This window comes from Grus americana, chromosome 10 (genome assembly GCF_028858705.1).
Source record: "Grus americana isolate bGruAme1 chromosome 10, bGruAme1.mat, whole genome shotgun sequence".
NCBI lineage: Eukaryota > Metazoa > Chordata > Aves > Gruiformes > Gruidae > Grus > Grus americana.
Genome location: NC_072861.1, coordinates 3,263,053 through 3,280,095, shown reverse-complemented (window position 1 = coordinate 3,280,095; position 17,043 = coordinate 3,263,053). Strand labels below are relative to the sequence as shown.

The 17,043-nt window shown below is 58.4% G+C and overlaps 1 protein-coding gene across 1 annotated transcript in view; it reads left to right on the top strand.

The window, feature by feature from the left end:
- The window catches only part of CCDC33 (coiled-coil domain containing 33), a 41,996-nt gene that overhangs the window by 4,519 nt on the left and 20,434 nt on the right, over positions 1-17,043 (top strand). Inside the window, exons 4-9 of the mRNA XM_054837420.1 lie at positions 8,612-8,787; positions 13,419-13,549; positions 15,013-15,122; positions 15,885-15,986; positions 16,205-16,296; positions 16,451-16,571. Of these exons, the coding sequence (XP_054693395.1) occupies positions 8,612-8,787; positions 13,419-13,549; positions 15,013-15,122; positions 15,885-15,986; positions 16,205-16,296; positions 16,451-16,571 (732 nt within the window). The remainder of the gene's footprint in view (positions 1-8,611; positions 8,788-13,418; positions 13,550-15,012; positions 15,123-15,884; positions 15,987-16,204; positions 16,297-16,450; positions 16,572-17,043) is intronic.

Below are 17,043 nucleotides of genomic sequence, written 5' to 3'. Positions count from 1 at the left end.
AAATGTGTTGGAGGGTGGCCGAGCTGTGCTGAGTTACGGGGAGGGGGGATGCACCGGCTGAAGCTGGGAGGGAGGTTTCATCTCCGAAAGCGCTCCTGGGAGACGCTGCAGCGAGCTGAAGCTGTGGGATTTGCTTGTTGGCTCTTGGGGGTCCAAAGTCGAGCATCTCAAAGCTGATCCTGCTGTGCCTGGGGAAGGTGAACCCCTAAAGTGAAGTTTGAGAGCCTAAATATCTTCCTAAACTCCGGCAGGACTCAGGTGATCGATAGTTTGGGGAGTTAGTAATGTTGGGGCGCGGAGGGGGGCAACTTCAGAGGGGTCCCATCGCGGGGCTGCTGTTCGGACCCGTGTCCTGAGGAATCCGGCTGCTGGGCCGTCGCATCCATCTCTTTCGCTTTCCCAAATGGCAAAGACCTGCAGGCGCATCCCGACGGGGTACCACCTCCTCGACACTGCCTCCATGCCCAGCATCTCCTCTGCAGGATGGTGCGGGTGACGGACGGGTGCTGAGCTCCGCCCGAAAGGCCAAGGCAGGGGGAATAACGATTTTTCTCCTCTCGCCGCAACCTGCGGATAATGTATTCCAAGGCACGAAGCGGCAGGCTCTGCTCGGCTGCTTGCGGAGCCAGACGGCTCCCTAATTGTCCCGGGACCCGGGCACGACACCGAGCGGGTCGATAAGATGTCATGGATGACCTCGGAGGTTCTGGGATGGCTCGGAGCTGTCAGCCCTCAGGATACCTCCTCCCTCAGAGGGGAAGGGATGGAGGAGAGGGGACAGGGCTCACCTCGACCCTCGGGGGCTTTGCGCAGGGCTCAACCCCCCAGGCGAGCAGAATTGGGTCCCTTCCTCTGGAAACCGTTCCAGCAGCTCTACGTGGCGCTGGGCGAGGGGGGGAAAGAGCCAGCTTTCGGAGATCTCCTTGGCAGTCGGACTTGGTCGCAAGCCCGCAGAAGATGGTTTGTTTCCAGTCTCCCTGGACCAGCTGGCGGCGAGGCGCCCATCCCAAAACAGCAATCTGTTGCTGTCAGGGTACAAGGAATCGCAGCCTTTCTGCAGCAAACAAACGGGTTTGCGTACGGCGTGCGTCCCCGCTCCGTCTCGCTCGTTTACCAGGCTGCAAGAGCCGCAGGGCTATCGGGCGGCCGGGGGTTTGCACGGTAAGGGCGCCCCATCCACGCTGCGCAAAGCCAGCTGTGACTTGTGGGGCTTCACCAGGGCTCAAAAAAATGGGATTAAACCGGCACCCGGCTCCGTTTATGCTGTGCTTCATCCCCGGGGAGTTAAACAGCTTCCCTAGGGAAGCGTGCACGGGTGCGAAGCGACCGGGTGTAACGCAAATCACAGGGACGAGCAAAAAAGTTCCCCGGGAATAAAAATCACCTTTATTTTTTTAAGCACAATGCAGAAAGTACAGCAGCGACTCCTCAAGCACCCAGTGTATTTCAGGCGCAGGGACCCGGGGGGGAGTCTGAGCCACAGCTGGATTAATTTTAGCCCCTTTTTTGTTTTTTTTTGGGGGGGATTCAGCCTTAAAGCATGCAGTGGGTATCTGCGGAGCCCCTTCCCCACCGTCGGATGTGGATGACGGGCTGTGAGCTGAATTCTCTTGCTAGCCCTGCTGCTTTTCGGTGGCGAGCGGAGCCCAGCCCTGGCCTCTCCCGAAGGCTTCAAATCAAACCCGGACCCCGTTGTAGCAAATCTGGCTCGACCATCTGGCTGTGCCGAGGGGCTGGGGAATGATTTTGGGCTGAAACGGGGCATTTCTGTCCGTTTGCAATGGTAGGGGGAGCAGGGATGCAGGGGCAGGGCAAGGATGCTTGCACTGGGATGCGGACGCTTGTACCGGGATGCGGACGTTTGCACCAGGATGTGGATGCTTGCACCAGGATAAGGATGCTTGCACCGGGATGCAGATGCTTGCACCAGGATGTGGATGCTTGCACCGGGATGTGGATGCTTGCACCGGGATGCAGATGTTTGCACCAGGATACAGATGCTTGCACCGGGATGCAGATGCTTGCACCAGGATACAGATGCTTGTACCAGGATGCGGATGCTTGCACCAGGATGCGGATGCTTGCACCGGGATGCGGATGCTTGCACTGGGATGCGGATGCTTGCACTGGGACGCAGATGCTTGCACCGGGATGCGGATGCCCTTGCGATATGCCCCGTCTCGCTGAGCGCTGATGGCGGATAAAAGCTTCTGTCTTCCCATCGCCGGAGCAGCAGGGCTGGGGCAGAGGTCTCTGTTAGCGGGTGATGGATGGCGTGCGTCTCCCGTCTGTCGCCCGGTCGGCTCATCCATCACTCAGCCCGTCGACAGCGGCCGGCACAGGGAGGGCGGCAGGGGTCCGGCCCTTCTCCCAAGCCTGCTGCCCCGACACCGGGGTGAGGGGCTGGACCTGACTCGACACACTGAAAGCCCAATGAGGCTGAAAAACAAACTTTGACGGCGGGGCTCGCCCCGGGACGCGGGCGAGATGAATAACGCCGCTCCGGCGAGCAATTTGTAGGGCTTTGAAAAGCTGTCAGCCCAGGGAGAAGCGCGTCTTGACGGGTTCATCGAGGACTTTGCCTTCCTCCGGCAGCGCCCCGGCTCTCGGCATCCCTTGATCATCCCTTCCCCGTGCCAGAGGGAACCTCCAGCGAAAGGGGGCCTGAGGCAAATGGCTTTGGGGTGCTGTTTGCGTAGCTCTGATTTAGTGAAAGATGATTTTTTTTATTTTTTTGGGGGGTGGGGGTGAAAATGCACATTCCTAGTGATGCGTTGCAAGGAAATTATATTCCCTATCATAACATTGGTCCAAAAGTCCCGTTTTTCCGCACGCTTCTCCCTGCCCGAGCAGAGATCTGGCATGGAAATGGGCCAGTGCAGAGTGGCAATTCACATTTTTCTTAGCTAAAATGGAAAAAAAAAAAAAAAAAAAGAAGAAGAATCTTCTTGGATGGAGAAGATGGCTTCTCAAGAGGTTTTCCAATCCGCTGTTTGATTCGCTCGTCTGTAAAGCACAAACTCTTTGGATGCTCGGAGGAAACGCAGGCGGGAAGAGCGGCTGCTAGTTCTAATTCCTGCAATTTAAGTCATCGTGTCCCTTTAAGTGTCAAATAACTGCCTCACTGAGAAAAGCAAATGGGGTTAAAAAGAGAAAATTGCTCCCTTTTAAGAGGTGGGGGGGGGAAGGTAATTGTACTGGTGCCGCTGATAAATATAGAAAGTGTAAAACTCTCCTAATGGAGCAGACGAGGCGGTGCTGGGCTGCCGGCCCATTTAATTATTTGACAGGTGAATTGGGAGTTTTCCTACATAAATGGAAGGAAAATGAATTTGGCAATTTTTAGCCCAAAGGGATTCCCAGCCGGCGGCAACGAGGTTCCCCGGGGAAATTGGCTCCGAGTCAGCATCCCTGAGTGTCGGTGGGGGAGAGCATCCTCCCTCCCGGCGCCCCGAAACCGCCCTGTGATCTCTAACGAGTTCCCCCAGGGTCCCCTGGAGGAAACAACTTGCTTAAAAATAATAAGAAGAAGAATATATCAAGCTCAGCAAGGGGGGAAAAAAAAAAAATAAAAAAAAATCCCCCTGTCCTTGTTGCTGGGTTGGAAATGGGAGCAGAGCAGTGGTGTCTGCCGGCAGGATGAAACGATGAATAAAAACCAGTGTTTGCTTTCCTGTCTGGCTTATTTTTTTTTTGTTATTATTGTATTTTTTTTTTTCTTCCCCTCTGGCTTTTGTTTTGCTGAGGATCTACGAAAGGGTTTGAACCTGCCCGGGTGGGTTTTTTTTTTTTCTTGGAGGGTGGTTTGAACCTGCTGCCTGGAGGTGTTGGGAAATACCCCTTGTAAAACAATTGGGTTTGCTTCAAAAATTAAAAAAACAACAACGAAAAAATGCAAAAACAACCCCAAGTTCGGGCTGCCTCAGGCCGTCGGTGGAGCTGAAGTTCTCCAACCATAGGGGTTGCTCATTCGGGATGCCGAGGGCTGCTCCTTGCCTTATGCCCCCGCCTCCGTGTCATCCTAGGGGCTGTTTTGGCTTCTCCAGCAGATATCAATTGTAGGCGGCGTCATAAAGCGCCCGCGTTCTCCTCCCGTCCCGTGGCAAGCGGCTCCAAAGGCATCGAGGAGCAACAATCCCAGCGAAGAAGGAGAAAGCATCCGCGGCCGGATGAGACCCCCTCGTCCTGCGTCACCCCCGCGAAAGCCCTTCGTTTTCGGCGGCATCCCGCTGCAATCGCAGCCCCGCTCGAAGGACGGCGGCGCTGGGGACGGCGGAAGAAGAGTGCTGCTGCCGTTTTAATCTTCCTTTTAACTGTAATTGCGTTTGGCCGGCTCCCCCGAGCTTGTTCCGGGAGATGCATATTTTTTTTATTATTTTTTTTTATTTCCTCCCCCCCCCCAGCTAGATTGCTTTCCTTGTTTTGCTCATCGGAGACAGGCCGGGGCCTGTGTCATGCCAGCTATGCATTAATAGAGCCTCAAATGAGATTTCACAGCCTCAAATCTGATTAGCACCGAGGCTCCGGTTGCTTCGGAGAGAGGAGCAGACAGACGAGGAGCCGTGATGCTTGTTGCGGGGGGGGGGGGTGTACGAATCCATAGGGATGTGGGATGTCACGCTGTACCCTAACACCCCGGGGCTTGCGGGGACCGACGTGGAACGTGGGCACGGGGCGGCCGGGGTGCAGCGCATCCCCCACCCCCAGAAAACCCCATAAATTTGGGGTGCTAAATTGTCCCACGCGCAGCGTGGTGGGAGAAGCTTGGTCTGGGCGAAGCAACCGCCTCCGCAAACCCGTCAGCTGGCGAGTCCTTGCTGGAAGGAGGACGACCCCCCCGGTATTTCACCCCGTTTGTAAACGACGCTCCATGGTGTCTCAGGGGCTCTTGGTGTGCTCTTACATCCCAGAACCCTGCCGTCCAGCCCTCAGAAGCGGCTGGATTTGCTCCCCGAGGGACACCCAGGGACCCAGCATCCTTAGGCTGGCTCCACTCCGGGACGTCCTAGCCGTTCTCCAACCCTACCTCCCGTCCAGCCCCCTCCCATGGCACGTCGCTGGAGGTTTAACCCGTGGCCTGATCCTGCTGCTTGTTTAAAACCAAGCGGCGCTTTATTTCCCAGGGAGGGGAAAACCGGCTTGCCGGCGTTTAGCTGCCGTAAGGAGGTTTGAACGGAGCCTGGGGAGACATCACGTAGGAAAACTCACACCAGCCCCAGTCCATCTTCGCTTATGGAGCCTACTATTATTTTATGAAGTCTCCGGAGGAGGATAAAGCTGACACGTTCCCAACAGCTGCTCATAAATTGCTAGGGGTAGGGAGGAGCTCAGGGCTCCGAACGTTCCCACCGTAGGGGGGATCAGCATCGCTCCCGGCTTTATCCGGAGCTGGGAGGACTTGCGGGTCCTACAAAAGGACCAGGAGGGTCCTGATCCTTCCGTGGTAGAGCAGGCGCTGGTGTCTTCTGGTGCATCACCCCGAGGAGCGCTGGCAGGGCTGCGGCGGGGGCAGAGGGGGGGAGTTGAGGATGTGAACGCCGCGAGGCGTAGAGCCCCAGGCGCTATCCCTATCCGACAGCGCCGGGGAAATCAAAAATCAAGGAGCATCCCGCAAACTTCTTCCCCGGGGTGGGGGAAAATGCAGCCGCGGGCTCCAGCCGTGGGTCTCCCGCTGGCTCCCAGCCCGGGTTTGTCCTCCCCGAACTAAACGCTGGGCTCTTGAGGCTATTTATGTCTCGTCAGCCCGCAGCCAGAAACAATTTAATCTTGGCTGAGCAGCGCTGTAGAGGAGCTGCCTGGGCACCCCCCCCCCGCCACCTCCCCTCCCCGCGTTTCTTTCGAGACGATAAAAGAGTTGATAGCAAAACAAATTACGATGATGGCAGCTCAGGCACCGTTAATCAACCTCCCCGCAACATCGCGGCGTGAATAATTAATAATCGGCATGGGTTAAAGGATGCTTTGAGGGCGGCTTGGGGTTAAGGTGCTGCGTGGGATCGGGGCGGCGGGTCGCGCGAGATGCTCCGCGGCGGTCGGTGATGCTCCGAGGGACCGAAAAATGCTTTAAACGTGCGGTGCCCCCAGCCGTGACCCTTGGGGACACAGGGACTTTGTTAGTTTTTCCTCCGGCTCCGCAAGCTACAGGTTGCAAACTCCTGGGTGAGAGCGCTCGGCTTGGCACGGACGGAGAAGTTTTGCTTCCCGCTGAGTAAGAGAGCTGAAAAACAAGCGTGGGCTTTACCTGGAACCGCAGGCATCCTCCTTTCTGGAACAAATACTGAATTTCCTCCTGGCTTTGAATAGTAACTGGATTTTTTTTTTTTTTTAATTTTTTTTTTTTTTTGGTAGTTAATCACAGCCTTGCCGAGGGTTTCGGGTACCGGTTGCCTGCGAAGCCTGGCATTGTTCGCGCCTGCTATTTTTAAAATGTTTTGTTCTCCTGCTGAGTTTTACTTAGCTTAACCGCTCGTGAATTTTCTATTAAAACCTCTCACTAATTATCGTGCTGAAACTGCTGCTGGTGGTAAAACCTACTTGGTTTTTCAGAGATATGGAAATATAAACGGTGGGTATGAAGATGTGTGCTAAGAAACCTGCTTCTGTTATCTGGAATGTAAAAGAAAACAGGGAAAATGCAGGAAAATGTCCCAAAATAGCGATCCGGAGCTGAAAATAAGGGTGCGGTGCGGGACGCTGATCCGGCATCACAGCTTAGGGCCTGGGCTCCGTCAGCGAGCTCAGAGGGGTCCGTGCAATTCAAAGCAAGGCTGTTTCCCGGCTCCGCCAGCTGTGATTCCTCTGGATTGGGTTTTTAGTGAGTATTTAGGGCTCAAATACTCATTAAAACTCCAGAGCCGGAGCCTGAACAGATGCTTTCTTGAAAGGAGAGAGGGGTCTCCGGGGAGAGCATCCCTGCCTGCCCTGCCGGCACAGCCCCGCGTGCTTCCTGCCTGCAAATCTGGCGTCCCAGCCATCCTCACCCTCCCTTGGTGATGCAGCTTGGTCTTAAAACCAAGCCTAGGCTTTCCTCCTCCTCTCCCTAGCTCCATCCCGCAGTTTGCCCAGCTGGGATGGAGTGAAACAATGCTATTTTTTTTAAATTTTTTTTTTTAATTTTTTTTTTTTTAGGATAGCGTTTATGTTCCGCATCCCTCCTCTATCCTGTTCCTCTCCGGAAAAACCTCGGGAAGGTGTCGGGGCTTGCTGTGCTGTGTTTCTGCTCCTTCGGTGCCGCTTATCTGGCTGTCACGGATGCTGAGCCGGTCCCCAGCACCCAGCCCCAAGCTCCAGCTAGCTTCTGAGCTGACAGCACAAAAATAAATGCAGGGTTTTTTTCCAGGTTGTTGATGGTCAGAGCCCCCAGGTTTCCATCCCACAAGCTATCTTTAGGTTCGGGGTCGTTATCCCCCACGGCGGCAGGTCACCTCCCCGCCGTCAAGCCCATCACCGCTGCAGCCGGGCGGCTTTGGGAGAGCCAAGGGAGAGGGGCTCGGGATGAAGCGGCCCCTCGTTAGGGAGTTTGGAGGCAAAGCCGCGCGTCAGAGGGGATTTGCAGGCAGCGGCTTTGAGAAGCCCGCGGGGTGGTTGCTGGGCTGGAGCTCTCGCTTTCACCCCAGGAGGTCAGAAGGATGCACGAAGGGTTTGCTTTTCAGGGGCTGAAGCGGCGCAGGGTGGATTTTAACCCTTTTTTAGGCACGACGCTATGCGATATTAGCCCGAGATGGCAGCACGGCGGGGACGCAGCTGGTGGGGGATGGCGCCGTGTCTCGCTTGGACGGGGTGCGATGGGCGAGGGGAGGGTCCCTCCCCAGGCGAGGAGCGGCAGCTTGCAGCTCTGCTGCTCCTTAGCACATCAGCTGGTGGGAATTAATTAGCTGGGAAGGGGGGAGCTGCTGCGATCTCCCCCTTTTTCCCCCCTTTCCCCCCCCCGGGATTGGGCTGAGATCCCGATTCCCGCAGAGTCCCTATAAATTGGGCTGGGGAGAAGGGGGAGCAGGGGGGTGGCGGGGGCTGCGGTGGCGGGGGCAGGGGGGGTTGGTGGTGGGTCCGAGGGCCCCGGGGGAGATGGAGGTGCTTTAGATGGTCAGTCCCATTCCGTGACCTGGCACCCGGGGTCTCTGCTTGGACCACGGTGTAACTGGGACCACGCTGAGTAGGGATGCTGGGCTGGTTTCACTCCACGCAGGATGCTCTCCGGGCGTTCTCCCGGCACCCGTTGCAGCCCTGTCGTGACGTGGGGACAGCCACGGTGCCGAGCCGCGGCTGGGCTCTGGGATGTGCCAGGGACATCGTCTCCCTGGCTTCTTCTCCCCCATCCAGGCTCTCGGCATCCAGCAAAGGTCTTGGGGACCAGCCCGGGCGACAGAGATGCGCCGGGGACACCACCTCCCTAGCTTGTTCTCCTCCATCCAGGCTTTCGGCATGAAGCAGGGGTTGTGGGAACAAGTTTGGGTGATGGGGACGTGCCAGGGACGTCGTCTCCCCCATCTGGGCTCCCGGCATTGAGCATGGGCCGTGGGGCCGAGGTTGGGTGACAGGGGACGTGCCTTCAGCTTTGCAGGACCAGCCGGTCGCTCCCCGCCTTGACATCTCTCCCGCTCGTTCCCGGCAGGTATCCGAGTCTCCCGCCGGGACGGAGGAGCCCAGGCACGCACCAGGGGCTAGCGGGGGGCATGTTGCCCGCGTGGGGAAGGAAGCCGTCACCGTCACCCTCCACGGCGCCAGCAACCTGCCGGCCACGTGGGACGGCCGGGTGCCGCGGCCATACGTCGTCGTCGGCATTGTCACGTGAGTACCCAGCATCCACGAAGGGGGACGACGGAGATGGTTGGAGCACGGGGAAAGGGTTTGGGACCCGTCACCCCGTTATTAACTCTTCACAAGCCCCAGGGAGCGGGGGAACCTCCGTAGTGGCGGCACACGCAAGCGTCGCGTCCGTGGGACGCTCGGTGCGGGGAGAGGAGCCGGGAGCCCTCGCTGAGACGGGGGAAAGCGGAGGAGAGGGCGCTTTGGCTCGCTGGGACGTCGGGAAGAAAGCGTTCCTAATATTGAAAGTATAAAATGATGTCAAAGCATCCACGGGGTAACGCTGCCCAGGTTTCGAGCTGATATCACAATAAATAAAAGAGCGTTTTAATAAATAAAACAAGATGCTTGGGTGAGGAGAACTTGGCTCCTCGTGCATTATGCATGTGCCGGGGGACTCAATTAGCCGGGCACGCTTTGGTCTGCGGCACGAGGGCTCCGCTCGGCTCGGCGCTGCTGCGGGGTGAGCGCGCGATCCCAAAGAGCCCTTCCGGGAGGCAGAGAGGCTTTGCCATCGCTTCCCTGGAAAAGCGGGGAGAAAGCGGCCGTGGGCGACTTCGGAGCATTGCCTGGCCAGCGTGGAGAGCAAACTGTTGCTCGCCGGGTGTTTTCCGATGCGGAAACCCCGAGCTGCGTGGTGAAGGGGGTCCCGGGGTCTGTCAGCGTGGCACGGCACGCCTTTTTCTCCACGGTGCCCGACGCCGGCCGCATCAGACATCCCGGTTGCTCCGTGGGCAGGAGAGACGCGTCCCTCTGTCGCAGCAACAGCGTCTGTCGGGTTTTGGGGGCTGACTGGCACCTGCAGCCCGGTGGGAGCCGGCGGCACGTGGGCTGGTAGCCCCCACTGCCAGCCCTCCATCGCCCCTTCCCCTCTCCCCCCCCGCTTTCCCAACGACCCGCTCTCTTCCCCGCCAGCCCGAGTAACTCCACCGCAGGAGTTGTCTCTATTTCCATAAACCAATTATACTCAGATCATCTCAGGAGATTTAAACATCAATATCCTAAATGATAGCACGAGGGTGGCGTGCGATTTGTTGCATCTCTCTTTACATTCTGGCGCTGCTCCATCACCGCATTGCCATGGTAACGGGGCAGTGATGGAGGGGAGGGTGGTGTTAGGGATGCAGGACACATGAGGGGCCTTTTAGTAACCATAGTGAGGGAGCCAAGGCAGAAGGGAATCGGTTATTGTTTCTCAGGGCTCTTGCTTTTGAAGGAGAGTAGCATGTTGCAGTTAAAAGGTGGGTTTTTACGGACGGGAAGGAGAAGCGGTCGGCGGATGTGCCGGTGGGGACCTGGCGGCGGCCGATCCCTCCGAAGCAGCAGGGTACCACCGGCGGAACCCCTGCCAGCACCCAGAGCATCACCCCCCCACACACACTCTGCCAAAATCAGGAGCGGGATGGGAGGAAGGGAGCGATCGCACTCGCACCGGCGCTTTGTGGCTGTGCCCGGTCGCTCGTGCCCGGGACTCGGCGTCCCACAGAGTCACAGAGTTGTGTGCGGCGCTTCCAGCTCACGGTGCGGAGGATCGGGGAGGGAAAGGTTTAACGGAGCGAATCGGAAAGATCTCGGGCAGCGGGAGAACCAGCATGGGCATCCCGATGGGATTTGGCAAATCCCTGCCCAGGAGAGGATGGGGATGCTCCGGGGATCCTCCGGGGACCTGGCAGCGGCTCGGCTCTCCGAACGCTGAGCAAATCCCTCCTCTCTGCTTTCAGGGACATCCGTGGGTTTGTTCCACATCTTCCTTTCACTCCCTCGTGCGCGCAGATAAATCGCCGCCGGACCCGCGTGATGCGGGGATGACCTTGGCACGCCGGAGCCAGGTGTGTTGGCAATTAACAGCACAAAGCGTCTGGCTCCGGCCGGCTTCTCCTCTCCATTGAGTATCGCGGGCGGGTGAAAATACCTCCTCGCTTCTTCCTTTCTGCTCTCCAGCGCCAGAGAGAAGAAACTCAAGGTCGCTGCTGAATGCGCCGTCTGCTCCCAGCCTGGGGGATGGGGGCTCTGACATTCCCCTGCCTGCGAGTCTGCCTGCGCGGGCAGCGGTCCCGGTCGTGGTACGGGTGGGATGCTCCTCCGCCTGGGAAGGGATTAGCTGCAAGTGAAGCCTTTCGGTTCTGCAATGTGCCCAAAAAAGAAACCAGGGGCTCAGCTGATAGCCCCAGAGGTGTGGGAAGTGGGACCAAGAGGGGTCTTTGGGGGGGTCCCCTCCTCACCCCAGCACCCGGCTTAGGTCGTGGTGGGATGAAGACGGACCGTCCCAGGGCCAGAGGGTCAGGAGCAATATAAAAATCAGGTTTCTGGAAGGAGAGGGGAAATTATAATTCTTTTTCCTTCTGAATCTTTTCAGAAACTGCTTTTCCACCTCCGTGATTTATTTATCTGTATTTATTTACCCACACCGCACCCGAGCCCCCCAAGCTCAGCACCGAGCACGGTGGGGCTGCGTGGTGGGGGACAACATTGCCTCCCCCAGGGCCGGATCCTGCACCCGTGGCGTAAGTTACATCCCGAGGTTCGGTCCCGTGAACCTCAGCCGCGCTGCGCGGGATTTTTCTTCCCCGAGAACGATGCGCCTGCACGGCCGCGTGGCCTCTGCAGGGATGTCGGCCCCGAGAAATAACTCGCCCTGTAGAGATAATAACTTATAGCACCGGATAAATAAATATTTTTACTGAGGCTGGGCGCAGCCCTTGTCAAGCTCTTTGCTGGGCATGGGGGTGTCACACGCAGCGAGGTGGCTGCGTAATGCTGTCCCCAAGCGCTGTAGCCGAGACGTTGATGTATAATAACTCCCCGGGGGTGGCCGTCTTTATCTTTTATCTTTATCTTTTATCGCAGCGGTGGGAGGCTGATGCTTCTCCGCAAGGCAGAGCCAAGTGCCCTGCCCCGGAGCAGGCGTGGAGGGATGCAGAGCATCAGAGGAACATCTCTTGATCCATCCCGGCCACGTCCTGCCCCAAGGCGTGCGATGCCGTGGCAGCTGCCTGCAGCGCCCGCTCGCCGGAGACCCCCGGTCTCCTGCCCCACCGGTGGGTCTGGAGCCGGCTGCGGTGAGGAGGAGACCTCAAACCATCTCGGCTCTCTGCTGTTCCTGCTGCCGCCCCTGCCCCCGGCCTCTTCATTTGATTTTGAAGCGCAACCCCATGTGTCGTGCCGTTGGGGGTTGGTTTCCTCCCCTCCCCGCTCCCCACTTCGCAGCTCTTTTTGAAGGCTCTCTCGTCCTTAGGCAAGTCTATAATGAAGGGGGCCCGGAGCAGCCGGTTCTCACCCTTCTCCTCCTCCTCCCACCCCCCTCCCAGCCCAGGTCTGGCTTCATTCGGACTCCGAGCACGTTGCTGGTAGAGCAATCCCCCACAGAGCTCATTACTGGAGAGCCAATTTTCCTCCAGCCCCTTCCAGTGCCAGCCCGATGCTAATTCCCACCTGCCAGAGCCGGCCGGCTCGGCTCCATCCCTGTGGGATGCAGGTGGAGAAGGGGACACGTGGGAGACGGGAGAGGAGCACGGGATGTGGATCGGACGTTAGACTGATCTCTTCAGCAAGGAGAGGTGACCAAGGTCCTCCAAGCATGTAACGTCTTCCCTAATGGCTGGGATGAACCTGCTCGCTCTCACCGCTACCTGGAGCTCACCATCCAGCTGGAAGGACCTTTATCATCTCCTTTCCCCCAGCGCTGGGGTGTCCAGCTCCCAGGGGGTGGCCAAGTGCCACCGTCCGCTCTCAGCCACCACAGTGCTCTGGTAACCTCTCCCTAAGAGCCGCGTCGGCTTTGCTCCGGCAAGAACTTTCCTGGAGGAACCAGCACCGGACACTTCATCATCTTAATAGCCAAAGCAAGCCATTGACAGGGTTGGGACATCCATGTCGCGTTGGCCTGACGCCATGTCACCATCCCCCTTCGCCCCGCGGTCGGGGATGGAGAGGGTTTGAGGAGACCGTGTCACCATCCGGTGGGACTCTGCCGCGGTCCTAGGGCTCCCAGGATAACACTGAGTGTCTCGCTGGGCAGCGGAGACCCCCTAAAAGATCTGCCAGCCCCCCTAATGAGGTGGGGATTATTATCATCACCTGAGCTCCTAATGGATTGATTGATTGACTATTAAAAGTGGGAGGAACAACCCCAAAACAGCCCTGATGGTGATGGCCCCGCACCAGCATGGATGAAGAATTACCCAGGGCCCATAGCTGCTAACGCCGCTGTAATTATTGCTCAGCCTCGTTACGTACCGAGTATAATGACGGCGGTCGTTAACATTCAATCTTCTCTCTCCTTTCCCAGCAGCCTCCTCCCTGTCCCTTCATCGATACAGCCGGATAATTAGCCTCCGGGGTCTGAAATAGCCTTTCGGATAAAAGGGGCTGCAAAACCCCATTGCCGGGGGCTCGGCAGGATCCGGCAGCCAGGAGTAAAACCAGTCCCGGACCCCCAGTGCAGCCCCCCGCACGCCCCCACCTCCCCGGAGCAGGGGCAGAGCTTTGCTAAGGGCTGTTAGGTGCACCGAGCAGGGTCGGTGCTCATCCCTCTCCCAGGCACAGCTCTCTGCTAACCCATTTCCCTTTCCTCACCCAGTAACCGGCCTGTTCTGCCTCCCTTTTCCTCCCAGTAAGACCAGCGGAGGGGATGAACGGAAGGTGGAGGCGCGGGCCACCCACGCGTCCTCGGTGCCCACCCACGCGCCCACCTGGGAGGAGGAGCTGACGGTGGAAATGGATGCTGAAGATGCAGGCCGGGCGGGTGAGAGCATCCCAGTACCATTGGGGACAGGGATACTGGGGACCAGGACAGGAGACTCATCTCCTCAAAGGGTAAATTTTGGGCTGGTGGGGAGCCCAAAGGACCCCGAGCAGCACCCAGGTGGAGGGTGGCCACGACGGGGACGAGCTGTGCCCCGAGCCCTGTGTGTGGGCTCGTGCTTCAGGGTAAGAGCAGGAGGGACATGGGAGCACCCCAAATCTTTCCCCGCTGCCGTCCCGACACCCTGCGCCAGCTGGACCCACGCCACGATGCCGTTACGCCCCACGCGAGGTCTGTAACTGCACTAAACCCCACGGCGTTCGGGGTCGGGATTGGATTCCAATCAGATCCTCGGAAAACAAACTGTGGGGGCCAACCTTCACGTCGTGCCTGATGCCGTCGGGCCCTGACCTAAATGAAACTGAGGAGCTTTTGATGTACTTTGGACCTGCTCCGTGCCGTACCGCTGGAGATGCGAGGAGACCCGACGGGATCCCTGGCCCCTGAGCATCCCCCAGATGTTCAGCGATGTTCATCCCCCAGATGTTCTGTCCAGAGCTGTCATTTCCAGGTGCAGCTCGCACCTTTTCTTGCCCAGAAATAATACAATTTCCATCCTTTTTACTTGCCCAGAAATGCTGTTTCCATCAGCAGGGCTGCCGAGCATGATCTATCACGGGTGACAACTAGCAGAAAAGCCACTTGTCTCTTCCTTGACCCCAGAACATTTTCCCTGGTGCTCTTTCCGCAAAAGGGCTGGGAGAAAAAAAAAAAAAAAAGAAAAAAAAAAAGGAAAATCTCCGTATAAACCCAGCACTTGCTGAAAAGCACGAGCTCGGGAAAACCTGCTCCGTGCACTTCGCCTGGTCCATCGTCTTCGTTTTGGGGCCATCCGAGCCCTGTGGCAACCCCAGGTTGGCCAAGCAGGAGTTAAGGCGGGTGCCTCGGCGCAGTCATTAAGCTGGGGGAAGGGAAACCCAAGTCTTGATGGCAGCATAAAGAGAGGGCGGTTTTCCTTTCCATCAGCTCCTTTTTTTTCTTTTTTTTTTTTTTTTTTTGCTAAAAGGCTCCTGCTCGTGCTTGTCAACTAAATTGCAGCTTTGCTTTAAATGAAGCGAAGAGCTTGGGGGTGATGGTGCCGGGACGGGGGGAACAGACGGGGACCGGGGTCCCCCTGAGAGGGTAGATGCCGTGGTGGCAAGTGTTTGCCAAACCCACCCGTGGGCTGCGGGCTCGGGGCGGGATCGCACGTGTGTCTGGTATAAACCCAGGAGGGGTTAAATCCTGCCCCTGCCCGCCCCGCTGTGACCTGCCAGGGGAAGGGGCTGCTGAAAATAAGCCATTCCCCCCTCCCGCCATCTCCTCTCTCCCTTCTTCACCCAGACCTTCCCCAAACCTCTCCCCATCGCTTCGCCCGCTCTGCCCTTCCCCATCATCCTGATGGCCGACCCTCTCCCTTCCAGCCCTGACCCTCACCGTGGCAGACAAAGCCACCAAGGAGGCGTTGGGGACCTTCCAGCTGCCCGTGCGGCACCTCCAGCCCTTCCAGCCCCACTGCTGCAAGCTGGTGCTGGTAGGTGCAATCCCCACCCCTCCATCCTGCCGCTTATTCCTCTTTATAACTTTAATTTTTCACCCCGAAGCCGTAGCTGGGGGTTGTGGGCAAAGGGAGCCTTGCGTAACGGGGTAATCCCGGTGGGAAAACCGAATTTGGCAAGTCGGGGAAGGTGCTCAAAGAGGCTCGTGAGCTTCCCGCGAGGTGGGAACAAGGCAGGCGTTGTGCTGGGCTTTTTTCATCTCCCTCCGGTGGGAAAACGTGGAGGAAAAGCGACGGGATTGCTTTCACCCTCAGCATCCTGGGAAGGAGATGCAGGGCTGGGCCCTAGGTCAGAGGATTCATTAAACGCGGGCTGCTGTGCGTTAATTAACGCAGGTGGGTACCCAGCCCCAAAAAGAAGATGCTTCCCAAGCCCCTCGGTGGGGATTTCTCCGTCCCAAAGCGTTGACAGGCCCGAGGATGTGGCTGCTAGCTCCCCGTACAGCTGAGACCTGGCAAACTCACTCCATACCCCCCCCGCCCCAAATCAGCCTCCCCTACGCTCTGTGCTGGCAGAAATGAGTTTCCCCTTCCCTGCACAGAGATCGGGAGCGATTAAATATTTAAACGCAGAAGGATTTATGATATTGATCTTTTCTGGGAAGGCTTCGGGGGACAATGAGCTTTAATTATCAGTCGGTGCTTTATGGCCAGCGACGGGCTGTCCGCGTGCCCAGCGCCCGCGTTTGGTGGCCTTGACCCTTCCTCCTCCCACGCTTCGCTCTTCCCCACAAACAGCCAAGGGCGTGGGACCCCACGGGGACGGTCCTGAACGTCACCGTCATCCGCAAAGGGACCTTCATCCCTCGCTGCGGTGGATTGAGCTACGTGGCCCTGGAGGTGAGTGGTGGCCCTGGGGACAGGAGGTGACATTTTGGGGGGTTGGGGGGGGCGTTGCAGGGGCTGGGATGGACCAGAGCGTCTCAACTCGGGGAGGACGCTGCTGCACGTTGCCTCCCGCTCTGGTGGATGTCGATGCTGTGTTGTGTCCCGTCCCCCCTCCCCCTCCCCCCCCCCCAAATTTGCTGACCCCTCACCGCAGGCTCCCCACCCCCCAGGTGCTGCTGCGGGGGCTGTCAGCCCCCCTGGCCGCCCCCCCTGGGGCCCTCGTCGCCGTGGCCAGAGTTGTGACCAATGTTCAGGAGTACAAGTGAGTGACGGCCACGGCGCTGGCGGGGAGGGGCACACGGGGTGGGGGCGCTGGGCTCGGGGCCACCTGAGCATCCCCGGCGCCGGGAGCGGATGCGGCTCCACAAGTGCTGATTCTCCCCCACCCCCCCGCCCCGCTTTCCATCGCTTCTCAGGCACCGCGTGGAGAAACATCCCGGCGCCTGTCCCGGCATCAGCCCCACCACCGTCACCTTCCCGGACCCTCCGGCATCAGCCTTCAGCATCGCTCGGGCTTCCAACCACGGCTACCCGCAGGTACGAGGCCGAGCGCGTCCGTGGGGACGAACGACCCACTTGGGTACCGATGAGCATCCCTCCTTCGCCAAGGAGTACCCAAAGGGGCAAAGCGATGCTTTGAGCATCAAAACCACGGTCCTCTGCCTGCAGAAACCCCCGGGGCAGCTCCTCGTTTGCGCTTTTGTCCTTCATTTCCCCCCACCACCACCACCCTGCCCTGCTCACGCCTCCAGCTCGAGTGCCACCTCTCGAAGGCAGAGACCTTCTCCTCCCCGGGGCTCGAGTACCGCTAGCGACGCGCGTTTTCAAAATAGCCGTTGCCAGGGAAACATACGCTTTCGGCACGCGGCATCGTCATCGGGCGAGCCGGGAGGAGGGCTCCGCTTTTGTTCCTGAGCCCCGCTAAAACTTGGCAGGGAGAGAGAAGCGGGGCACTGGAGGGATGCTGGGGTAGGGAGGAGGTGCGATGGGGCGGCCGAGCCAAAAGCCA